Source organism: Verruconis gallopava (assembly GCF_000836295.1).
Source record: "Verruconis gallopava strain CBS 43764 unplaced genomic scaffold supercont1.34, whole genome shotgun sequence".
Lineage (NCBI taxonomy): Eukaryota > Fungi > Ascomycota > Dothideomycetes > Venturiales > Sympoventuriaceae > Verruconis > Verruconis gallopava.
The window spans coordinates 28,779-49,036 of NW_015622170.1; the positions used below are offsets into that span (position 1 = coordinate 28,779).

Below are 20,258 nucleotides of genomic sequence, written 5' to 3' on the forward strand. Positions count from 1 at the left end.
GCCGTCCACGTTCGCGCCGATGGGGTATGCTAGGTGGCGGAGTGGTTGTACAACAGCAGCATGAGAAGCTTCCGGTCAGAGCTGAGATGTCAACCTCGCACCTCAATCGATCACTCACAACCGGGTGAAACATCGGAGCTTTCCACAACATGCGCGATTCTACTGCAGTAGCAGAATCTATCTTTCAAAAGCGCTTTTTTGGCGGAAAAATGTGGAAATGAGCGCACATAAGAGATACTAATGCAGGCGAAAAGAGTGCCAGAAAGCGATGGCGGGACTTGACATGGTCACGCTAACGGTTAAAGAGACTCTGATTTGGCCAACCATACATGACGAAAGAAATGAATGCTGTTGTTGATTAGCTCATGGCTTCCTATCGCTCCAAGGTACAGCCACATCAAGTGCCGATGCAACTCGCATCGCTGAAACTACACATCCTTCCAAAAGAACCATACCATCCCAGCACCATCCACCAACCAGCCAGACATTATCATCCCCGTTTCTCCATGGAACCGGTTTCTCGTCCGGATTTTGGGGCTCACGCGGCCCATTGAATATTGTGTTAATGATGCGTCTGCTGCGGGGAGTTCGAAGAGCTCGCTGGAATTGCCCAGAGCTGAGGACGTCTCGTGTCGATAGAGTGTTGATGAACGGACAGGTCGTCACCATTGCCCCGGAAGGGTGAACGTGGGTAGACTCTGTTTCGCCCGTTTTGGTGGAAGTCCGAAAATGGATGGTTTGTACCGTCCTTGAGCCATTCGGCATATAATTCTTTTCTGGTTTCTTGATATCAGACAGAGTTATGCCATCTCCCCGTACAAGGCTCCTGACAGTCGTCGTAGGAATTTGCTTCATCCATTTTTCAAGCGGTTGGAACAGTTTTGCGACGACCTCTGGAGCTACAGCTAGGACGGCATGAGCAAAAATCTCGCTGTGAACGCCACCATCGACGTCTTTCCATGTGACTTTGACCCTCTCAGGCCCAGCAACCTCTACTTTGCTGACTGTCGCAGAGAAGCGAACACTGAACCCAATTTCTAGCTTGCTTTGAACTTCGTGTACCCCGGACACCGTGTAGTGATTGCCGCCTGCTGTTTGCCTCTTGTATTCTGTCAGATCCCTTGCTGGTGCTTGAAGAAGGGCTGCATGAGAGCATGTTGCAACACTTGACATGAGCGGAAGTAAATATGAATTCAAAAAGTAGCTCGGGAGGCAAATTCGCCGGGTATATTCCTCGAGAGATTCGCATTCGTGGCCGCGGGTAGCAGGTTGAGGGGGCACCATGTGACAACAAAACGACCACCAAAGGTAGCAGACAGCAACGTAGACAACTTCTACCAACCAAGAGAACAATGACATGCCCTCTGGTCGGATAGGAGGTAACACGTGGTTGTTCGAAGAGTGGATGAAATAGCATTTTCGAGCGCTATCCTTCTCGCTCTCCGTAGCTGCGTGATTCTCAAAAGCATAGATGAAACGCTGAGCTTTAAAGCGCACTCCAATGTACCTATACATGCGAATCAGGTTTTTATAATAGCCTTCTGCAAAAGCACGCATGGGCACGTCGATGCGATCAACCATCTCTCGCGCCTCATTTAGCACAGAGACCGACGCAGAGTCCAACGAAAAGCTTGCTCCCTACATCATTTTCGTTAGAAATGGCCGAATGACGGACGTATAGATACGCACGCTTTCAAAGACGGTTACCTCGTATCGCTCCTTCGGGTCTTGATGAAGCAAGTAAGCAGTGACCAAACCTGCCATTCCGGAGCCAACGACGGCTATCCTCTGCTTTGCCTTGCGCTCTGAAGGCATCTTTGCGTATTTGCTTCTCAAGTTCCAACGAGAAGCTCTGCTATGATGGCGAAGGGCTCTTCCAGTTTCTCAGGGCAGCTTCCGACACTTTGGCTACAAAGTGGCGTATGCAAGGACTGGCGCAGCAGAATCAACGTCGGCCGAAACCCATTACTCGGCTAGCCCGCAACACAAAACAAAATCTCAATTGTGGCTCAGCAGCAGCACGAAGGAATCAGGATCGGGAGAATAGGGGCTTCTGACAGGCGGCTGGCTATTACCGAGTCCCAACCGGATCACAACCTTTCGGCCAGTTGATCCATGTTGTTGATCTTTGGGTGACATGTAGACATCTACGTCGGCGAGTGCTGAAGCTGACGACAGCCAGCCTCGGAGCGTCAAAATTTGTAGCTCTGGTACCTCAAGCAGGCGCTGAGCAGTGGCCACTAAGCGAAGCCGTGAAAAGGGCGAATCACGGCGGACTTGTTTCTGCGCGGACATGATGCGGTGAATATTGCAAGCGGCGAAACCCGCTTTTCGCCGATCATGGCACAAACTTTGTTGTGAAGAATTGGGCTTTCCGCCAATCACGTCGATGGGTCTGACGCACCAAGCAATGATCATGAAACCTGTTGTGAAACCCACGTAGTTCTCACAAACAAGGTACAAGACTGTTTTCGATTATCATCTACCACGTATGCAGGTCGTGATGGAGTAGATGAGGCGAAGATGGAATGCGAGGCGTGGTATCTTCTAGGCGTTGCTACCGGCGTGATACTGGTTCTTGTGGGCAAGCAGGTGCTCGCAAATCAACTCGCTTCGCTCTATGGCGAAAAGTCGAAGAAGACATTGTATGCGTTGGACCATGCAAAGTTGAACGTTTGCTTGCCGCCACCATCATTGTGGATGAACATGGGATACTGGAAGGTGCGAGATGACGAGCCTATCGGTGGTGTCGCGCTGACGGTGCAAGAATACTGAGGATTTTCCTACAGCGTGCGAAGCCCTCCTGAAGGAGGTGCTGAAGGCTGCGAAGATCTTGCAAGAATTGAAGAGCAAAAAGGACGAACCCATGAACGTAACGGTTAGCATTATCGACTTGGGTTTCGGCTGCGGAGACCAATGCCTTTACTTCAAGCGTGTTCTGGAGAGTCAGACCAGAAACAGAATTTTTGGCGAATGGCGAGCACGTCTAGAAGCTTATGTAGGCATTACCTTGGAGCAAACTCAGTTTCGCGTGGCCCTGGATCGACTCGGGCACGAAACACATACACAGCTTAGGATTCATTGCGCTGATGCAGGGAGGCCTCAGTCGTGGGACACAGAGCTGCAAAATGACGTGATCAAGGCATGCCAGATGAGCACGGAAAAGGACGTTGGCATCAAACCGCTCGGAGGGACACAAAGTCACCAGAATTGGGTCCTCGGCCTTGATACGTTATACCATTTTCAGCCTTCGCGATGGGGCGTTATCGAGTATGCAAACCGGCAACTCGATGCCTCGCTCATGGCTTACGACCTCTGCATCGCCGATGATATCTCTGTGTGGATGCGTGTCCTCCTCAGGTTGATGTCTAGCTTGGGCCAAAGTCCGTTCGCAAATTGGAGCACAGTCGATGACTATCGTAAGAAGCTTGTCAGTGTTGGATATGCAGAAGACAAAATTGAAATCCACGACATCTCAGCGCATGTGTTTCGACCCCTGGCTTCGTTCTTGAAAAAAAGAGAACAACACCTGGAGGTGTACAAAGTGCCACTTGGACGATATCGATACGTGGCAAGAATGTTTGACTGGTGGGCACAAACAGGCGCCGTTCGAGGTTGTATCATTGTCGCAAGGAAATAGAGCGGATGTCGTCAGCAGGCATGATTCAATAGAATGACTGCATGATGCAGTCTGCAGAAGCTGTCCCGGCACTTTCAGAAACGTTATGCGGTCACGATGTACATCCAAAGAAACACCCAGCCGAGAGGTCTCGCCATGAACAACGCACCGGCTTCGCGGGAAGAAAATATGGCAGCCTGGGTTTGATTGGAGCCCAGTGTATATGTGAAGCGAGTGTCTCCAGGAAAATGGAGATTCCAACACAGGTAATAGAGAGACAATTGCGTTCTCTGTGTCCGCAAGACCCATAGATTCTCACTGCTGGCGTAGTATCGACACGTTGCTGAGGGTTGCAGCCATGCTTCTATCCGAACGTTGTTGAGCCGGGCTTCGTCGGATGTAACAGCGAAGTCTTGAACCTGTCTGGAATACGCTGTTGTTCACATCTGCTCAAAAAAAAAAAAAAAATGCGCCGCCACATTTCCTTATGTCCTTCGTTCCACAAACACTTCGAGCACAGACTTTTTGTAAGTCTGACAATGTCAAAAGCCGATGTCTACTTCAAGTTTGGGGCAATGCTCCGTTAAGCAGCTTCCAAGATTTGTGATCTTTGGAGGTATCAATTCCGAGCTGTCGAATTAGGGTATGCTCTTCTGAAACTTGCCTGGTATGAAATCGCACTTGATGCCCTCGGCATTGTGCCTGAATATGCAAGCGCATGTGCAAAAAATGGTTCAAAAGACGAGAGGCTGAAGTAGGTTCTCAGACCTGTGTGATTAACAGTTGGAGCGGATGGTCTTTTGCCAATTTACCTTTGATTGCTAAGATTACGGTCATGAACGCGGAACCACAGCCTACCGTTGATCAGGATTTCCCTGTCTGGACATTCATTGAGCAGTGTTCAAGGATATTTGGAAGAAAGTGTCGCTTTACAAGCAGCTTGAGTATAGGAGAACTGCGACAGTGAGTTGAATATCAATCATGGATGTGATATGAATGCTGAAGAAAAGCTTTTTGTTTATACAATGGTGATTCTGCCATGACACAAAAGCGTGGTCAGTTCCGGCAGACGCGCATTCTTTGACTTGCGCTAGTCTGCAAACTTCAACAAGGTGTATTCAGTCAACAACGTCCTCAAGCTTCACTTCTTCCCTTACTCTCTCTGGCAATTCTTCGGCCTCAATCACCTCCGGTCCAGGACCTGCGTCTGGATCAACTGGAAGCCGATGCGTCCTCTCAATTTCCTCAACCAATCTCTTTCCGTCTTCCGTTGTTGCGTCGATGACCTTTTCCTCCAAATTTAGCATGCCGCCTTCACCTAGCTTGGCGACCACCTCTTCCGCTTCGCTCACGCTCATCTTGCCAAGCACTTTATTGACCTCGTCAAGACTTCCACTTTCCAAGGCACGCCGAAGACCTGGTGGGAAGCTTTCGAAAATTCGCCGTGCCTGAACTTGCTCGGGAGTTGGTGGAGGTTGTGTACTGCTTTCACTCAGATCCGTCGGTATTGGTGGCGGGACCGTGATGGTAATCTCAGTGCTTGGATCAACAGCATGTAGTTGAATCTGTTCCTCACCACCCCTTGAATCTTCTTCCTTCCTTTCCTTGGCTATCTGAGTTGCGCGTTCCCGTATCTTTGCGTACGTCGTGTTTACATCGTCTGTGAACAGCTTGCCTGCTTGGTGGCCGGGGGTTGTGATACGCTTGAAGAACAACCCGACACCGTCCTTTCCCAATTGCCGACAGTACTGTATGAGTAATGCCTGATGCACACACTGTTTAGCATATTTGGACTTGCCTTCCATCTGTGCGTCAAAGGCCTCGATCAATAACCCATCAGATTCGCGCTCCTTGAGAATGCCTGGGTGCTTGGATATAAACTCAAGGGAAGAGCGATAGTCGCCCACTGCAATCGTTGCAAATTGCTTGGCTTCGGGGCTAGCACGGATATTATCGTCATCATCTGCTCCCGTTGCACCATCTGGGTCTGGACCGTCTTCTATGTCTGCGTCTGCACCTGCTGATTGTGCTGAGTCGAACGACTTCATCGCCGGTCGCGACGGGTTGAGGAGCTCAGGACCACCAGATGATGTAGCTTTCGAGGTCTCAGATGAAGGAGTGGTGTCTTTTCGTATCTGATCCCGACATTAGTACAGATTCGTTTAGACGTGACAATTCTGCTGGGCTGACGCACACTTGAGTAGTCGAAACCTGTGTGTATATCGTCGCTAGTAATGTATCGCTTTTCCTCAGCCTCCAACTCGGCTAGCTTGGTGTTCAAATCTCTTTGAAGTCCTTCAATTTTGGTCCTATGTTCGGTGATGCCACGAATGTACGCCTCGAAGTCGTCGCCGTCTTTGTTAGGCTCAACAACCTCTTTCTTCACTTGATCAACCAGAGTCGCCATCATTTTAGAATATACAGGCTGCTCCTTGACATTCTGGTGCACACCTTGGGGTGGGGGTGGCGGCTGGTCTTCCTTTGGATCGCCCGCACTCTCGATCAGCGACTGAAAAACCAACTCGTCGGCAGACTGTGATGACGCAGCTCTATGTGACTTCAGAACGGTGAGCAGACGGTCTATGCGGTCGATCATGCCATCGTTGACGATACGCTCGTACTTGAGCGTAGCGATGTTGTGCTTTCTCTGGGCTCGTTGCTGGTGAATCTGCGCCTGTTTCGCGCGAATGAAGGATTTCTTGTCGACATTGGGATGCACTTCAATGTCCGAGTCGTCAGAGAGCTCTAATGCGTCCTAAAAGACAAGCACAGACGTGCTCGATCAGTCTATATTCGCGTATGTAGTAGTGTGCTGGAGATCGTACATACCCACTTGCTGTAGTCAACGGGCATTGTGGCGGCGGAGGAGGGGTAGGATTTATGCGGCGACGACTGCTGGAACTGTGTCACGACTACAGATTTTGTATGGACTTTGTGTACACTTGGATCAGTGGGAAGAGAAAAGACTTCTTGTGTTGGTATCTTGTAGAAGGACACAGAAGAAAGCCCCAGCACGCCGCCGCCGTCTCTCGTTTCTCACGTGTCAAGCCTGCGAGCTCGAATTTGACCATTCCGAAAATGGAATTGCGTCATCACGCCGGGACAGCTCCACCACGCAAAGGGCAAAGAGCCCGTCGACGACGATGACTTGTGCTTGTACGAGCCACCGCAATTGTTGAAACGCCTGCCATCATGATCTTACGGATACACGCATTCCCATCCGTCCTCGAATTGCGCCCATTCTGAAGACGGACAGTACACGATTGCGCCTCCTGGCCGGGCCGGCTTGCGTCAACATCGTGCTGAGCCATGCGCTCGCAAATTTTGCTACAAAGAGCCTGTCATAGCTCGAGTCGGCCGAGCATCACCGCTGGCACGAGCATGTTCTTTGCTTCCGCTTCGCGACGAATCAGTGTGGCCAGCAATGCACACATTGCGCTCTTGCCGCGACCGCTATCGGTATCTCCGCCTTCCTCGGCTACCTCATGGGCGGTAAAGCTTGTGCCAATCCCAGCACATAACACCGTCACTCCTCTCTCTTCTGCTTCTAATACAACCATCACTCCAATAATACGTCAGATCCGCGCCTTCTCGCTATGCCACATCCACCGAGAGGCGCAATCTCCCACTGCGGCCAAGCCAAAGAGGAGCTATCTGCAAGAAGTGAAGGAGAGACGGCCGGAGCCGGACGAGCACGATGAAGATGATCACACAAACAACCAGAAGTCAGACAAAGAGCTTCTCGCAGAAGCTGAAGAAATACATGAGTTCGGCCGATCCGAGAAAGCCTCACAGGCTGCTCAGTTGAACTTGAGCGCCAAACTCAGCAAGGACGGCACCAGGGGAGGCTCTGCGGGAGGATGGTCCGAGATATGGCGTCTGCTCAAAATCGCCATGCCAGAGAAAAAGAGCCTCGCTCTCGCCTTCGTCTTCCTTCTTATCAGCTCCAGCATTACAATGAGCATTCCCTTTTCCATCGGCAAAATCATGGACGCAAGTACTCAGTCATCAGATGGCAAAGAGCTCCTGTTTGGACTCAGTCCCGGCACCTTCTACCTCGCTCTTGGCGGTATCTTGACAGTGGGCGCAGCGGCAAATTACGGCCGAATTATTCTTCTCCGGATTGTCGGCGAGAGGATCGTCGCCCGCCTGCGATCTCGCCTTTACAAGCGAACCTTCATTCAGAATGCCGAATTCTTCGACGCCAATCGTGTTGGCGATTTGATCTCCCGCCTGGGATCAGACACCATCATTGTCGGCAAATCCATAACTCAAAATTTGTCCGACGGTCTAAGAGCAGCCGTCAGTGGGGGTGCAGGTCTAGCCATGATGGGCTATGTCAGTTGGAAGTTAACGTCGATTCTTGCCCTGATGTTCCCTCCAGTTGCTATCGGTGCCTTCTTCTATGGCCGGGCCATCCGCAATCTCTCGCGCAAGATCCAGAAGAACCTGGGCACACTTACCAAGATTGCTGAAGAGCGGCTGGGCAATGTGCGAACGAGTCAAGCATTCGCAGGAGAAGTTCAAGAGGTTTCGCGCTACAACAATCAGGTCCGCAAGATCTTTGCGCTCGGAAAGAGAGAAGCCATCATCTCGGCGACTTTCTTTTCGTCTTCAGGCTTCATGGGCAACATGACTGTCTTGGCTCTTCTTTACGTTGGGGGTGGCATGGTCAAAAGTGGTGCGATAAGCATTGGCGAGCTATCGAGCTTTTTGATGTACACGGCGTACGCCGGTTCGTCCCTTTTCGGTCTGTCCGGTTTCTATTCCGAGCTCATGAAAGGCGTCGGAGCTGCCAGCAGACTTTTTGAATTGCAAGACAGAGCCCCTTCCATGTATCCTACCAAGGGGCAACCAGTCCATTCGGCTCGTGGTCCCATCGAGTTCCGTCACGTATCCTTCAGCTACCCCACACGACCAGCCGTACCCATTTTTCAGGACTTGAACTTCCGTATCGAAGAGGGCTCTAACATAGCCATTGTGGCTCCTAGTGGGGCAGGAAAGTCCACAGTTGCTCAACTGCTTTTGCGATTTTATCAGCCTACTTCAGGAACCATTACGATAGATGGTAAAGACATTTCGACAATGAACGCGAAGCAGCTTCGAAGACGGATTGGCTATGTTGGCCAGGAGCCTGTGCTGTTCTCCGGCACTGTTGCTGAAAACATTGCATACGGGAAGCCGGAGGCCACGAGAAGTGAGATTGTACTGGCTGCACGAAAGGCAAACTGTCAATTCATCTCAGACTTCGTAAGCTTGATCATGCCTAATTTATATGCACGTTCAAGAAAAGCTAACCTCTCATGCAGCCGGATGGTCTGGAAACGTTCGTCGGCGCTCGTGGCACCCAGCTTTCTGGCGGCCAGAAACAGCGCATAGCTATTGCCCGCGCGCTTCTCAAGCAACCGGATATTCTCATCCTCGATGAGGCCACATCTGCGCTAGATGCCGAATCCGAGACTCTCGTCAATCAAGCTCTTGGCAAATTACTTGAAGGCCACAACACTACAATCAGCATTGCACACAGGCTGAGTACCATCAAGAGAAGCGACCGCATTATAGTTATTGGAAGCGATGGAAAGGTGGCTGAAGAGGGTACCTACCAAGAGCTGAGTGCCAAAAAGGACGGTGCCTTCTCGAAGCTGATGGAGTGGCAAATGACTGGAGATGCAGGAGCAGGCGTATTACCGACCTCTAGAGAAAGAGCTGATCCACGGCCGAGCGAGATGGAAGAGCTTGAGCTAGACTTAGAGAAGGAGGATGAGGGCGAAGCGACGGATGCAGAGGCGGAAAAGGCGCAGAGGGCTGTTCCTAAGACAACGGATGCTAAAGATTAGGTGAGTACATTATGGATATGACGTGGAGGAAAGCGCATACTTTGTACATATCAAAGATATACATTCAATGACATTCAGAACCGAAAGGAAATCGTAGACTGTGTACTATAGCATATCTGGCTGGGCTCGAGATGCACTACGAGCATCGATAGACGAAACAAGATTCTTCGCTCATCCAACTACAGCCTTCATACGTCCATTTCTAATCATCCCCAACTTGAACCTGTTCTACGAGAGGGTATGTTTCTGCCGCATCAATGGAGAACGCACGATGGGCATGTCGCTCCATTTTGGGTGCGGTTACCCGCCCTGAAACGTCAAGTCATGATTTCGCGGCGAACCATCCTTCAAAATCCGATGCACTCCATCCTTCCGATTCTGCAGCGTAGACCAAGGCGAGGATTCATTCAGACGTTCTCATCATTGGACAAACAAGACCCACTCGTGTTATTGCTCCGGCTGACTGTGTTCGATGATTGAGGAAGTTCTTAGTCTGGGCGCCGCGAGTTCCGCTTTCGCGCCCTTGACTCGGAAAACATCAAGCGTATTTCCACCCCACCTTGAACCAAGAGGCCGCTCTATCCATCGACACACCGGGGATGGTCACCCAGGAAAAAATGACTCGTGAACGCAGTAGCAAAAGCTATAATGCCTCCTCAGGTCCCCTTTGAAATTTTTTTTTCCCCCTGGTGTGTGATTCCAAGTCGTCTGACTTCGCCTGGACCAACCCACAAGGCAATTGTCAAACAGCAACGAAAGTCCATATATGCCAAGTCCGCGAAAACGTCAAAAGATGGCTCCAGCATCCTCCCGCAAACGAGCGGTCCGTATCGCCGGTTGTTCCGGCGGTTTTACCGACAGACACCTGGCTTTGACTCGCATGGCGAGTGATCCTGATGTCGACGCTGTGTGCGGAGATTGGCTGGCCGAGATGACCATGGTCATGCACGGCTCGGGCAAGCAGAGAAATCTTGCCAATGGTTCCAAGGTGCAACTGAGCCTGGAAGAGCGCATGAAGACGGCCATGTACGCCGAGACGTTTTTGCAGTGTTTCGAACCGTGCATTGAGCAGCTTGTCAAGAACGGTACCAAGATGGCCGTGAACGCCGGAGCGAGCGATACGGAGCTGCTCGCTGAGGTCGTGGTGGACCTCTTGAAGAAGAAGGGTGCAGGTCACCTAAAAGTGTCGTGGATTTCGGGTGACGAAGTGACACCCCAGGTGCGAAATCTGATCAAGCAAGGAGAGAAGTTCGAGAGCCTGCAGAAGAACATGAAACTGGAAGAGCTTGGCCTTGAGCCCATCTGTGGTCAGGCATATTTAGGAGGGCTCTGCATTGCGGAAGCGTTGAGGGATGGCGCAGATATCGTGCTTTGTGGAAGAGTCGCCGATGCGGCCCCCATCATTGGTGTAGCCGCGTACGTCCGCTGCTGAAATTTGTATTTGTGCGAGATACACCTATTAACAGGTGGAACAGTTGGTGGCATGAGTGGCGGAACGACCAGTTCGACGAGCTTGCTGCCGCTCTGGTCGCAGGACATCTCATCGAGTGCGGATCCTACGTCACAGGCGGTTTCTACTCAGAGTTCAAGAAGCTGATCAAGACCGGCAAGCACGTGAACATGGGATTCCCCATCGCAGAAATCGAGGCGGACGGTGTCTTCAACATCGTGAAGGAAAAGAACACGGGTGGTTGTGTAACCGTGGGATCATGCGCGTCGCAGCTGCTATACGAGATTCAAGGCCCGTAAGTTCAGTCCCAGCAGGCAAAGACTCTCGGGTTGAATGTCTAATGATGAACAGACTGTACTACAATTGTGACGTAGTTGCTGACCTCTCGGGCATCAAGATGGAGCAGGTCGGTGAAGAATGCGTTCGCGTGACGGGGGTCAAGGGCCTACCGCCTCCACCGACGACGAAAGTAGGTATCACGCTCCCGGGCGGGTTCCAAGCGGAATGGCACATATGGCTGTGCGGGCTTGACATTGAGGAGAAGTGCAAAATTACGGAAGATCAGATTCGGTACGCGATGGGTGATGAGATCTCCAAGTTTACAAAGCTTAGATTCCACCGGATGGGCGCGTCCATGATCGACGCTCCCAACCAAGACGAGGCCACAGTGGACTTCCGCATATTCGCTCAGTCTCGGGACCCCGAAGTCCTGAGACCCGACGTACCTAATGGCTTTAACAGATGGGTGCTGGAGACGTTCTTGCAAAGTGCGCCTGTACGTGACATACTCATTCTGTCTAAACCGGACCTGTACTAATTGCTGCTACAGGGTGCTTCTCTGAGCAACGATCTTCGACAGATCGCACCCAAGCCCTTCTATGAATACTGGGTGTCTCTTCTGCCGCAGAGCGAGCTTCATGTTACCGTGCACAACCTGTTTGGTGACCATACCGTTCGAGAACTGCCTCCTCCCGCCATCACCAGGGAGTACCCCAAGCAACAGCAGTCGTACGAGACGGCAAATCCCGTTCCTCTGGAGACTTTTGGCGAGACTGTCAGAGCACCTTTGGGTTACATTGTTGCTGGCCGGGTGAGTTGAGACTTGAGGAATGAAAATGACATGGCTAATATCAGAGAAAAAAAAAGAGCGGAGATAAGGCGAGTGACTGCAACGTTGGCTTCTTCGTCCGTCATGCCGACGAATGGGACTGGCTGCGAAGCTTTATGACCATCGACCGCATCAAGCAACTTCTGGGTCCGCAAGAATATCTTGGCAACCCCATCGACAGATTTGAAATGCCCGGGATTCTCTCGGTGCATTTCCTGCTACACGATCACCTTGAGGGCGGCTACAGCACCATTTCCAAGTTTGACACGCTCGGAAAGAACGCTGTGGAATATTTGAGAGCGAAGACTGTCGATCTGCCCAAGAAGTTTCTGGACAGGGGGAGAATATGATAGGCTCAAGAGACAAATTCACCCTTCCGAGGTCAGTCGCACATGTACCTATTAAAATTAAAAAAAAAAAAAAAAAAAAAAAAAAAAAAAAAAGAGCGAAAAAATTCGGGCCATGTGTGGGGCTGATGGCAGGCATAAAGTGCCGTCACTTCTCTGAAGGCTCTAGCTGAGCTTGACGGGTCTTAGCAAAAGGCAGGTTCACAATGAAGTCTTGAGATATAGGCGAGAGACGGGTCCGAGAAAGTTTGTAACACGTACGGCGCTGTCGTACGAATAGTCCAGCAGGAGGTCGGAATCGAATCACTAGCTTTTTATCTTTCAGCGACACTGCTTTGGAGTGTGCATATAGAGTATGCGACAACGGTGAATCCGAGCTCATGAGGATATACGGGTGTTTTGCCTTGAGAATAAGCCATGTGCTTTATTATGATGCTACATGCGGAGAGAAACGACTCTTCCGGGAACATGCCCTTGCACACAATCTCAGCACGATCGCTTCGATCAAACCACGCGCTGGCGTCTGCGGACGTTCATGAGTCACGCATTCTCCTTCTCGCGGGTAGCCAAGCGGAAAACAAGACTGCCAATCCAGACAGCTTCCGAGCAAAAACTATTGTGTGCATAAATCGTGTCCTGTGGTTTCGACAGCATTACACCCTCGAGCTGTGGTATCGACTTGACCGAACACGCTGATGAAGAAGGGTTTTGTTGCTGCGGTCCAGTCAAGCAAGGAACACACGACCGTTGTAGACAGAAGGTATTTTCGTCGTCGTTGTGCTTGTCGTCGTTATGCTTGCCGTCATTGTGCTTGTCGTCATTGTGCTTGTCGCCACTATCCTGCTCGACGTCGACACTCCTTCCTTACTCATTTGGGCGAGCAGTTGGAAAGAGCGATGAACACTTGTCGTGGTGGGCTAGCTTTCAGATTGGAAGGTGCCCTTCACTTGATCCACGGCCCTTCGCTCTTGCCGCTGAGGAATGATCCGTGAAGAAGGTGGCGAGTGCTGCAAGACCACTCGACAGTCGAGAGTCCTTTGTCGATGCTTCAAGTGCATGCGGACACACGTCGTGCCTCATCGGGTGCGAAGATAAGAAATCGCGCTTGGGAGCAGTCGGCGTGTTTGTCAATCCAGCCCATGGCCGAGTCTTGGGTTCAACAAAAATCAACGAGGATCCTCCCAAGTCCTTCGGCCTTCCACATGAGGCACGGCGCCTGGTCCACGACCTGGCTTGAGTATCTAGGGTGGAGTGGTGTCACGACTAGCACACGAGGAAAACAATGCCGAGAACACCCCAAGGTCAAGAAGGCAGGGTGTTGTGGATAGAGAGTATGAAGAGCTGAAGGGCCTGCAGAAATTCACCAAACATCGGCGAGTAACAACGTTTTCAAGGTCTCAAGGCTCTTGTAGACACGCGAGCAAGAGCGTTGTGATCTACCATGAACCTTTCGTTTGTCCGGGCCAGGAACCCTTCAGTTCCAACTGGCAGCAGCGCACATCTTTTTTGTAATTCCACACAATGAACTGGAGGTACGTTACGGTCACAATGCACAATTGCGCACGTGAGCTGGCGCATTGCCTGCATTTGCAAAGCTTGCGACGTCGACCTTCTCGTATTCATCTCCATTATCTGTTCTTCTGTCACGCTTATGGAGGCGAGGATTGACATGCAAAGCCTTGCATGGGCAGAATTGGATTTACATCTTCCGCCAGCTTTTCCACCAAAAGACAAAGGAGGTATCGTCAATTAGGTCGAAAGCAAAGGCATTGCCGTTCAAGGGATACGCTGCGAGACAAACTCACGTGCATAAGTCTGTAGGAAGCTACGAGCAGCAGGTGTCGAGAGTCAACGTCCAGGCACGAGCGAGGCACGAAATGCTCTCAGACTTGTGACAGAAAATAAGCGTTCATCGAGAACGCATAAGCAATGCCAGCCATGTGGAAAATTCAACACGTTTCCGATGGGGCTGATGGGTCGAGAAGAAGGGACTGTGCGTTTTTGCAGCACAGCGAAGCTGGAGAGAAGCTGAGAAGATCGACGGATGCAGTAGTCGTCAGTAAAAATTATGCAGGGCTGGGGAGAAGGAGGGACAATTCAGCTGAGGTTGGGCGACAAGACAGTGCAGACAACGTCAATACGCTGAACGGCCAATTGGCTTGCTCCACGATGCGGGCGCGACATCGTTGATGCTGGACGCACGACGGACGGGAGGCTGGTGGGTCGTACGGTATGGGCTGGTACGCAGACAGTCATCCAACCTGTAAGTTATTCGGTGATGCAGCATTGTATTTTGGTAGCCGTTTGTAAGGTAACCCTGAGCAGATGCACATGCTCGAAAACGGGCGTCCCACAATAATCAACAAATGGAAATGAAATGACAGGAACGATTCGTGACGGACTTTGTCGGTGCTGAGACGAAGACACGGCCCCAGAGAAACGAGAGCCGAGGAAGAAATGCCACGGGAGAATGTGATGATGGGGGATATTGATTGGAGGCGCAGGGCCAGGCAAAAGCAATGGTTGCCCAGCAACGCAGAGCAGAAGAGGAGGAAGGGATCGGAGCACAGTCAAGGCTGGAGCCAGAAAGACGGACGGTTGGGCGGTGGGGGGTGAGGCAGGACGACGCAGGCGTCAGCGCGGATCCTTCTGGTCAGCACAGCGCTGGTTGGAGGCCACGAAGCGTGCTGTGGTCGCGGTGACTTCAGTGGTGACGATGAAGTCCAGACGACAGGGCAGCTCGTCCTGCTGCCGTGACTCTGCACGTGTGTCGACTGCTGCTGAGGTACCAGCGCGCAGGCGAGAGTCTTTTTGGCACGGGCGGTTGCGAAACAAACGGACGGGCGAGACGAGAGACGAGAGCAAGAGAGAGATGAGCGAGCAGCGACGAGTGGGTCCGTCACGGGCGTTGGCTGGATTGTTTACGCGCTAGTGCCCACTTACGCGAACCAAAACAAACCTCCTTATTTATCGGTTGCCAGCCTCTCTCGACCACACGTACGTACCCATCATTCTCCTCCCTTCCTCCTCTTCTTCACTCGGCCTTTTTCTACCCAACCCGCCTGCTGACCGCATTCTTGCAACTCCAATTGCAACTTTGCACGTCGTGTGCCGGCCGTCTTCATCACTCGTGCACAGCGCACATCTTGCTTGCTCACGCAGCCCTCACGCTTCTGCACCCTCTGCTCCCCAAGCTGGCGAGTTGAAAGCTCACGGCTTCGCCCACCAGCTCCTCTGAATCTTCTTTGCACCTCGCTTCAGGAGCCAAGAAGTTCTTTCTTGTCTTCCTCTTGAACAGTTCTCGAACAGTTCGAGGGGTTTGCAAGAAGGAACGCCGCGACTCCAGGCAACCTGGACTTTGACGCCCGCGTCCCCATCCCCTTCAGTGTCTTCCCGTCCTCGTATCGGAGTGACGCTGTCACAGAAACTTCCAAAGTCAAGGTAGAGGGTGAAGTCGACCTACCTGAGAAGACTTCGCGCGTCGGACGGGAAGGTCACGAAACCCGCATCACATCCACCCGCATCACCACCTCAGAGCGCGACGACTTCGCTCCCGCGGACCAGCAGCAGCCGCCACGCGTCAGAGAGCCGTTCCAGCCGCACGAAGAGCGACCCCAGGGCTCGTTCAGACGCGAGGAAGAAGTCCGCATCTACGACCGCGAACGAGAGCCCGCAGACACTCGTGAACGAGTTTCTCGCCGCGTCGAGGTCACCCGCGAACGCGACAGGTACGTCCACACTCACCTCCTCGTTTTCCCCTCTGCCGTTGAGCCCGCCTTGGGCCCCTTGGGCGTCCACCGTCTGGCGTCTTCGCGTCCATCCGCAACTTCCGCCCTCTGCCGCCGCCGTCACAAGCGTAGCGTGCGTGCAGAGGGTGGGCGCTGTGCAGAGACGCAAGCGGGTGCAGCGGCCAGCTCATCACAGCCCCCCGCCCGACACACAGCGCCAAGGGTGGGCCGATTGGGGCGTTGGCCCCCTTTCCCGCATGGACGCGACGCCTCGCTCCCGCATGTGGCCATGGCGTTTGTTGACCAAGCAACACGAAAAAACAATCCTTGGTCGTCCATTCATCTTTTCCCCTTCCATTCACCCTCCCCGTTCTTCATCACATCCTCCCTCTGCATCCCTTCGATCCCACACCATCAACAGCGGCTGATCGTTGCCATCACAGCTACTCTGAGCCCTACACCCGCTACGCCGAAGCTCAGCTCGACGTAAAGGACAGATCCTACACACAGGAACGCGTCTACGATCGTGAAGGTCGTGTCGTCGGTGGTCGAGCCCCAGCTTTCGAGCAGACCCTCGACAGGACCGAACGCCAGTTCCGTGAACACACCGTTCCCATCGCCGGTGCCACCGCCCGTGACTTCTACGAAGACACAGGCTCCCGCTTCGGAGGTTCCACTGCCGAGTTCCCACGAGCTCAGGCAGCCGAAGAGGTTCGAGTAGAGCGCACTACTCGAACAACCGTCGACGCTCCAAAGTACAAGCGTGACATGGGATATTACGACGACGAAGGCCAGTATCACTCCTTCCGCCGTGGTGTTCAACGCGTAGCCGAACGCATCGCCCACCCGATCCACGGCCCGTCCCTCCGACACCACCACCACCACCAGGACCACCACGACAAGCACGACTCATCCGTTCGTGAGGAAGTAGTCGTCAAGGACGAACAAGTCACCGTCTCTGCTCCCCGCGAAGAACGCATCACCATCACTCGCAGCCGTCCAGCCCCATCCCGCGACATGGCTACCCTCAACACCGTCACCATCCCATGCCACCACATCCGCATCGGCGATCTCCTGATCCTTCAGGGCCGCCCTTGCCAGGTCATCCGCATCACCACTTCTGCCCAGACTGGCCAGCACCGTTACCTCGGTGTCGACCTGTTCACCAAGCAGCTCCATGAGGAGAGCAGCTTCATCTCCAACCCTGCTCCATCCGTCATCGTCCAGAACATGCTCGGTCCTGTGTTCAAGCAGTACCGTGTCCTCGACATCCGTGACGACGGCCGCGTCGTCGCCATGACTGAGGGTGGTGACGTCAAGCAGGGCATCCCTGTCCTCGACCAGAGCAACTTGCTGGAGCGCATCACCGAAAGCTTCGACTCTGGCCGTGGCGCGATTCGCGTCCTCGTCATCAACGACGCCGGTCGCGAGCTCGTCGTCGACTACAAGGTCGTCCACGGCTCAAGACTGTAGATACATTCATGTGCGTTGGTTTGTCTGACAGTGTCGTCGGTCAGTCGATCATCCCGCTAACGAGAGGTGATTGCCAGATCGAAGAGTTTGATGTCCGGCGCTTGGTGCGAAGGTCCTAAGCCTTAGAAGCTTCCTTGGCACCGGGCTTGAAGTCTTTTTCCGTTATGGAAAAACGCACTCGGGCTGTTCTTACCTGTTGTTGACATCGGACTAAAGAGACGTCAAAAAAATTTTGTAGACACCCTGGGATCATAATGGGCGTTTTTCACAATATTGGGACAATTTGTTTCTGGCGTGTTTGGACATCTCTACCAATGAACGACACCGCTTGACAAAGATGTCGCCATCCTCTTTAGGTTTGGCAGCGCTTCGTCATGGGTCTTTGTTGGGGAGAGGGAGTGTGTGTGCGTGGGTGTGTGTGTGTGCATAGTTAATGATAGCGAATTGCATCTCCCGTCTTCGATAAACCCGTGTCAACGTGTCGTTTCGCACTTGTTCATGTGAAGGGCTTACAGCTGTCGTACGCTGCGGCTGGTCCACCTGGCCGTGTTTACAGATGGTCCGGGCTTCAAGCCGGGCGCGAAGCTATGGCCACTTCACGTGCGTCCTTCACGCCAAGCGGACGAGTCCGCCGTCCCGCCGTCTGTTCGTATTGCGGGGTTCACATTTCTAGCGTCAAAGAGACACAGTTCCCGTTCCCCTGCACTTACCTCTCCGCGTCTTGGAGGCCCCTCGCTGCGGCATAGGACGTGTCGATTCTCGGCCGCTGTTGATGCGCCCGTACGTGCTTTGTTAGAGATGGGCCTCGGCTGCATCATCTTGATCGTGGAGACGTGGGCCAAGGGAAACCATACATACATGTTGAACTAATCCACCAAGAGTTGGGCAGTACACGCCCTCTTTTCTTTGCCTCGCTTCGCCTGCGTTTCCAGCTCCTTTGTCGTCGCGGCTCCTCTGCATTGTGCACTCGAAAGCATTGTTTGTAGCACGGCATGGACGGCGGCGACGAGGCCCAGTTCCCGGGCATCCCCCCCTTTCCCAACACTGTGCCCACCGCTCCACTCGTTCGCATCTCGCTCGCCAACCTTCTCGCTCGCGACGCCGAAGAAGAGGACAAGCTGTGGAACGCGTGCTGCGATCTCGGCTTCTTTTACCTGGACCTGCGCCGCTCCAGAGGCGTCGGGACCGGCGGTGCAGCGAGCGGAGCTACGAACGGCGCTTGTAAAGTAGGCTCAAACGGAGCTGCCGCCGAGGGCGCGATCATCGACGGCGAGAGGTTGCTGGCCGATGCCGATGCCCTCTTTGACGTTGCCGAGGAGTTCTTCGCCCTGCCGGTCGAGGAGAAGGCGAAGTATGACTTTTCAGACCAGAGAAGCTACTTCGGGTAAGTACAGCGGTTTTGTCAGGCAACATGCCTCCTTTGACATTTTTTGGGGAGGGGGGGGGGCCACAAGAGTATAAACTTGTCTTCATCTTCATGCCTTCGTCCAGTGGTTGATGCGTTGTTGCATTCGCCTGAGTGGGTTTGCGTTTGAATAAATTGCCCCAATACTTAAAATATATATATATATATATATACGGGGGTGTGGGGGTTAAACATTACATATTACATGCATACATATTCAGCCAGTGTATACTTGCTCACAACATCACCACCAGGTACAAAGGCTTCGGAGTGGGCATCCTTGACGACAAGGGATCGAGGGATAGAAACGAATTCTACAATGTTCGAGACCTCACAGGCTTTTTCCCTTCCCCTTCTCATGTAGAGAAGACTGACGACAACAGGTCTCCAAGGACGACATCTTGGGCATCTCGTCACCGCTTCCGGCACCGCACCTCTTCAACAAACACCGCGCACTGCTTCGTTCCTACATTGAGCAGTCACACGGGCTGATAGAGCTCATCTTGCGTTTCTTGGAGCCCAGACTGCAGCTCCCGGCGCAGTCGCTGGAGAGCTTGCATCGCGTCGACGCCGTGTCCGGAGACCAGGTTCGGTTCATCAAAGCGCCGCCACAGCCGCCAGACGACAGAAGAACGGCGTTGGGCGCGCACACCGATTTCGGATCCGTCACCGTCTTGTTCAATCGGGTGGGAGGTCTGCAGGTCCGCCTGCCGGCCAGCATCGCGGCCGTCGAGCCAGCCGTTCCGGGCCGGATGAGCGAGGCGGAACGGTCGCTGTGCACAGAGGGCTGGGCGTACGTTCATCCGTTGCCGGGACACGCCATCATCAATCTCGGCGATGCGCTGGTCAAGTTCTCGGCTGGGATTCTGCGGAGCAACATCCACCGTGTGGTGGCGCCGCCGGGAGCGCAGGGCGACGTTACGAGGTACAGCCTTGTGTACTTCTCGCGGCCGGAGGACGAGGTGGTGCTCAAGGCCCTGAAGGACAGCCCGCTGATCGCTGAAAGAGTGGGGAGGGGATGGGAGGAGCAAGAGGAAGCGGTTACGAGCAAGGAATGGATCTTGAGGCGCGCCTTGGGTCGGAGGGAAGGCAAGTATTACGATCCGAGCAAGGCAAAGGGCACTGAGGAGGCGAGAGGTGCGCGAGGGTGACCAAGCAATGAATGCATCTAGATCTTTTCGACGTAGCACTTTTATTTTTTTTATTTTTATTTTTATTTTTATTTTTATTTTTATTTTTATTTTTATTTTTATTTTTATTTTTATTTTTATTTTTATTTTTATTTTTATTT

General features: G+C 52.8%; 7 protein-coding genes across 8 annotated transcripts; 5 read left to right on the top strand and 2 right to left on the bottom strand.

Moving 5' to 3' along the window:
* Positions 1 to 280: 280 nt before the first annotated feature.
* On the bottom strand, positions 281 to 2,271 carry PV09_07885 (uncharacterized protein). The gene is made up of 2 exons (XM_016361714.1): positions 1,690 to 2,271; positions 281 to 1,638 (listed from the first exon to the last, which is right to left on the bottom strand). Exons 1-2 carry the CDS (start codon positions 1,813 to 1,815, stop codon positions 364 to 366), a joined length of 1,401 nt encoding a protein of 466 aa, XP_016210396.1. The 5' UTR covers positions 1,816 to 2,271; the 3' UTR covers positions 281 to 363.
* A 157-nt stretch (positions 2,272 to 2,428) lies between these two features.
* Positions 2,429 to 4,087, top strand: PV09_07886 (uncharacterized protein). The gene is made up of 2 exons (XM_016361715.1): positions 2,429 to 2,721; positions 2,768 to 4,087. The coding sequence occupies exons 1-2, from the start codon at positions 2,524 to 2,526 to the stop codon at positions 3,638 to 3,640; spliced, it is 1,071 nt and encodes a 356-aa protein (XP_016210397.1). The 5' UTR covers positions 2,429 to 2,523; the 3' UTR covers positions 3,641 to 4,087.
* A 390-nt stretch (positions 4,088 to 4,477) lies between these two features.
* PV09_07887 (uncharacterized protein) lies at positions 4,478 to 6,604 on the bottom strand. Its single transcript, XM_016361716.1, has 3 exons — positions 6,449 to 6,604; positions 5,814 to 6,374; positions 4,478 to 5,754 (listed from the first exon to the last, which is right to left on the bottom strand). The coding sequence occupies exons 1-3, from the start codon at positions 6,470 to 6,472 to the stop codon at positions 4,738 to 4,740; spliced, it is 1,602 nt and encodes a 533-aa protein (XP_016210398.1). The 5' UTR covers positions 6,473 to 6,604; the 3' UTR covers positions 4,478 to 4,737.
* Positions 6,605 to 6,775: 171 nt separating this feature from the next.
* On the top strand, positions 6,776 to 9,635 carry PV09_07888 (uncharacterized protein). Its single transcript, XM_016361717.1, has 2 exons — positions 6,776 to 8,869; positions 8,929 to 9,635. Exons 1-2 carry the CDS (start codon positions 6,929 to 6,931, stop codon positions 9,454 to 9,456), a joined length of 2,469 nt encoding a protein of 822 aa, XP_016210399.1. The 5' UTR covers positions 6,776 to 6,928; the 3' UTR covers positions 9,457 to 9,635.
* A 397-nt stretch (positions 9,636 to 10,032) lies between these two features.
* Positions 10,033 to 12,429, top strand: PV09_07889 (uncharacterized protein). Its single transcript, XM_016361718.1, has 5 exons — positions 10,033 to 10,872; positions 10,932 to 11,201; positions 11,258 to 11,681; positions 11,736 to 11,996; positions 12,053 to 12,429. The coding sequence occupies exons 1-5, from the start codon at positions 10,223 to 10,225 to the stop codon at positions 12,362 to 12,364; spliced, it is 1,917 nt and encodes a 638-aa protein (XP_016210400.1). The 5' UTR covers positions 10,033 to 10,222; the 3' UTR covers positions 12,365 to 12,429.
* A 2,913-nt stretch (positions 12,430 to 15,342) lies between these two features.
* PV09_07890 lies at positions 15,343 to 18,029 on the top strand. Of its 2 annotated transcripts, XM_016361720.1 has the most exons (3): positions 15,343 to 16,089; positions 16,533 to 17,572; positions 17,640 to 18,029. In XM_016361720.1, exon 2 carries the CDS (start codon positions 16,858 to 16,860, stop codon positions 17,560 to 17,562), a length of 705 nt encoding a protein of 234 aa, XP_016210402.1. In that variant the 5' UTR covers positions 15,343 to 16,089; positions 16,533 to 16,857; the 3' UTR covers positions 17,563 to 17,572; positions 17,640 to 18,029. The 2 variants fall into 2 exon arrangements, with proteins under 2 accessions (XP_016210402.1, XP_016210401.1); XM_016361719.1 differs by having other exon boundaries at positions 16,533 to 18,029.
* Positions 18,030 to 18,250: 221 nt separating this feature from the next.
* PV09_07891 (uncharacterized protein) lies at positions 18,251 to 20,155 on the top strand. The gene is made up of 3 exons (XM_016361721.1): positions 18,251 to 18,946; positions 19,222 to 19,288; positions 19,351 to 20,155. The coding sequence occupies exons 1-3, from the start codon at positions 18,555 to 18,557 to the stop codon at positions 20,116 to 20,118; spliced, it is 1,227 nt and encodes a 408-aa protein (XP_016210403.1). The 5' UTR covers positions 18,251 to 18,554; the 3' UTR covers positions 20,119 to 20,155.
* The last annotated feature ends 103 nt before the right edge of the window (positions 20,156 to 20,258 follow it).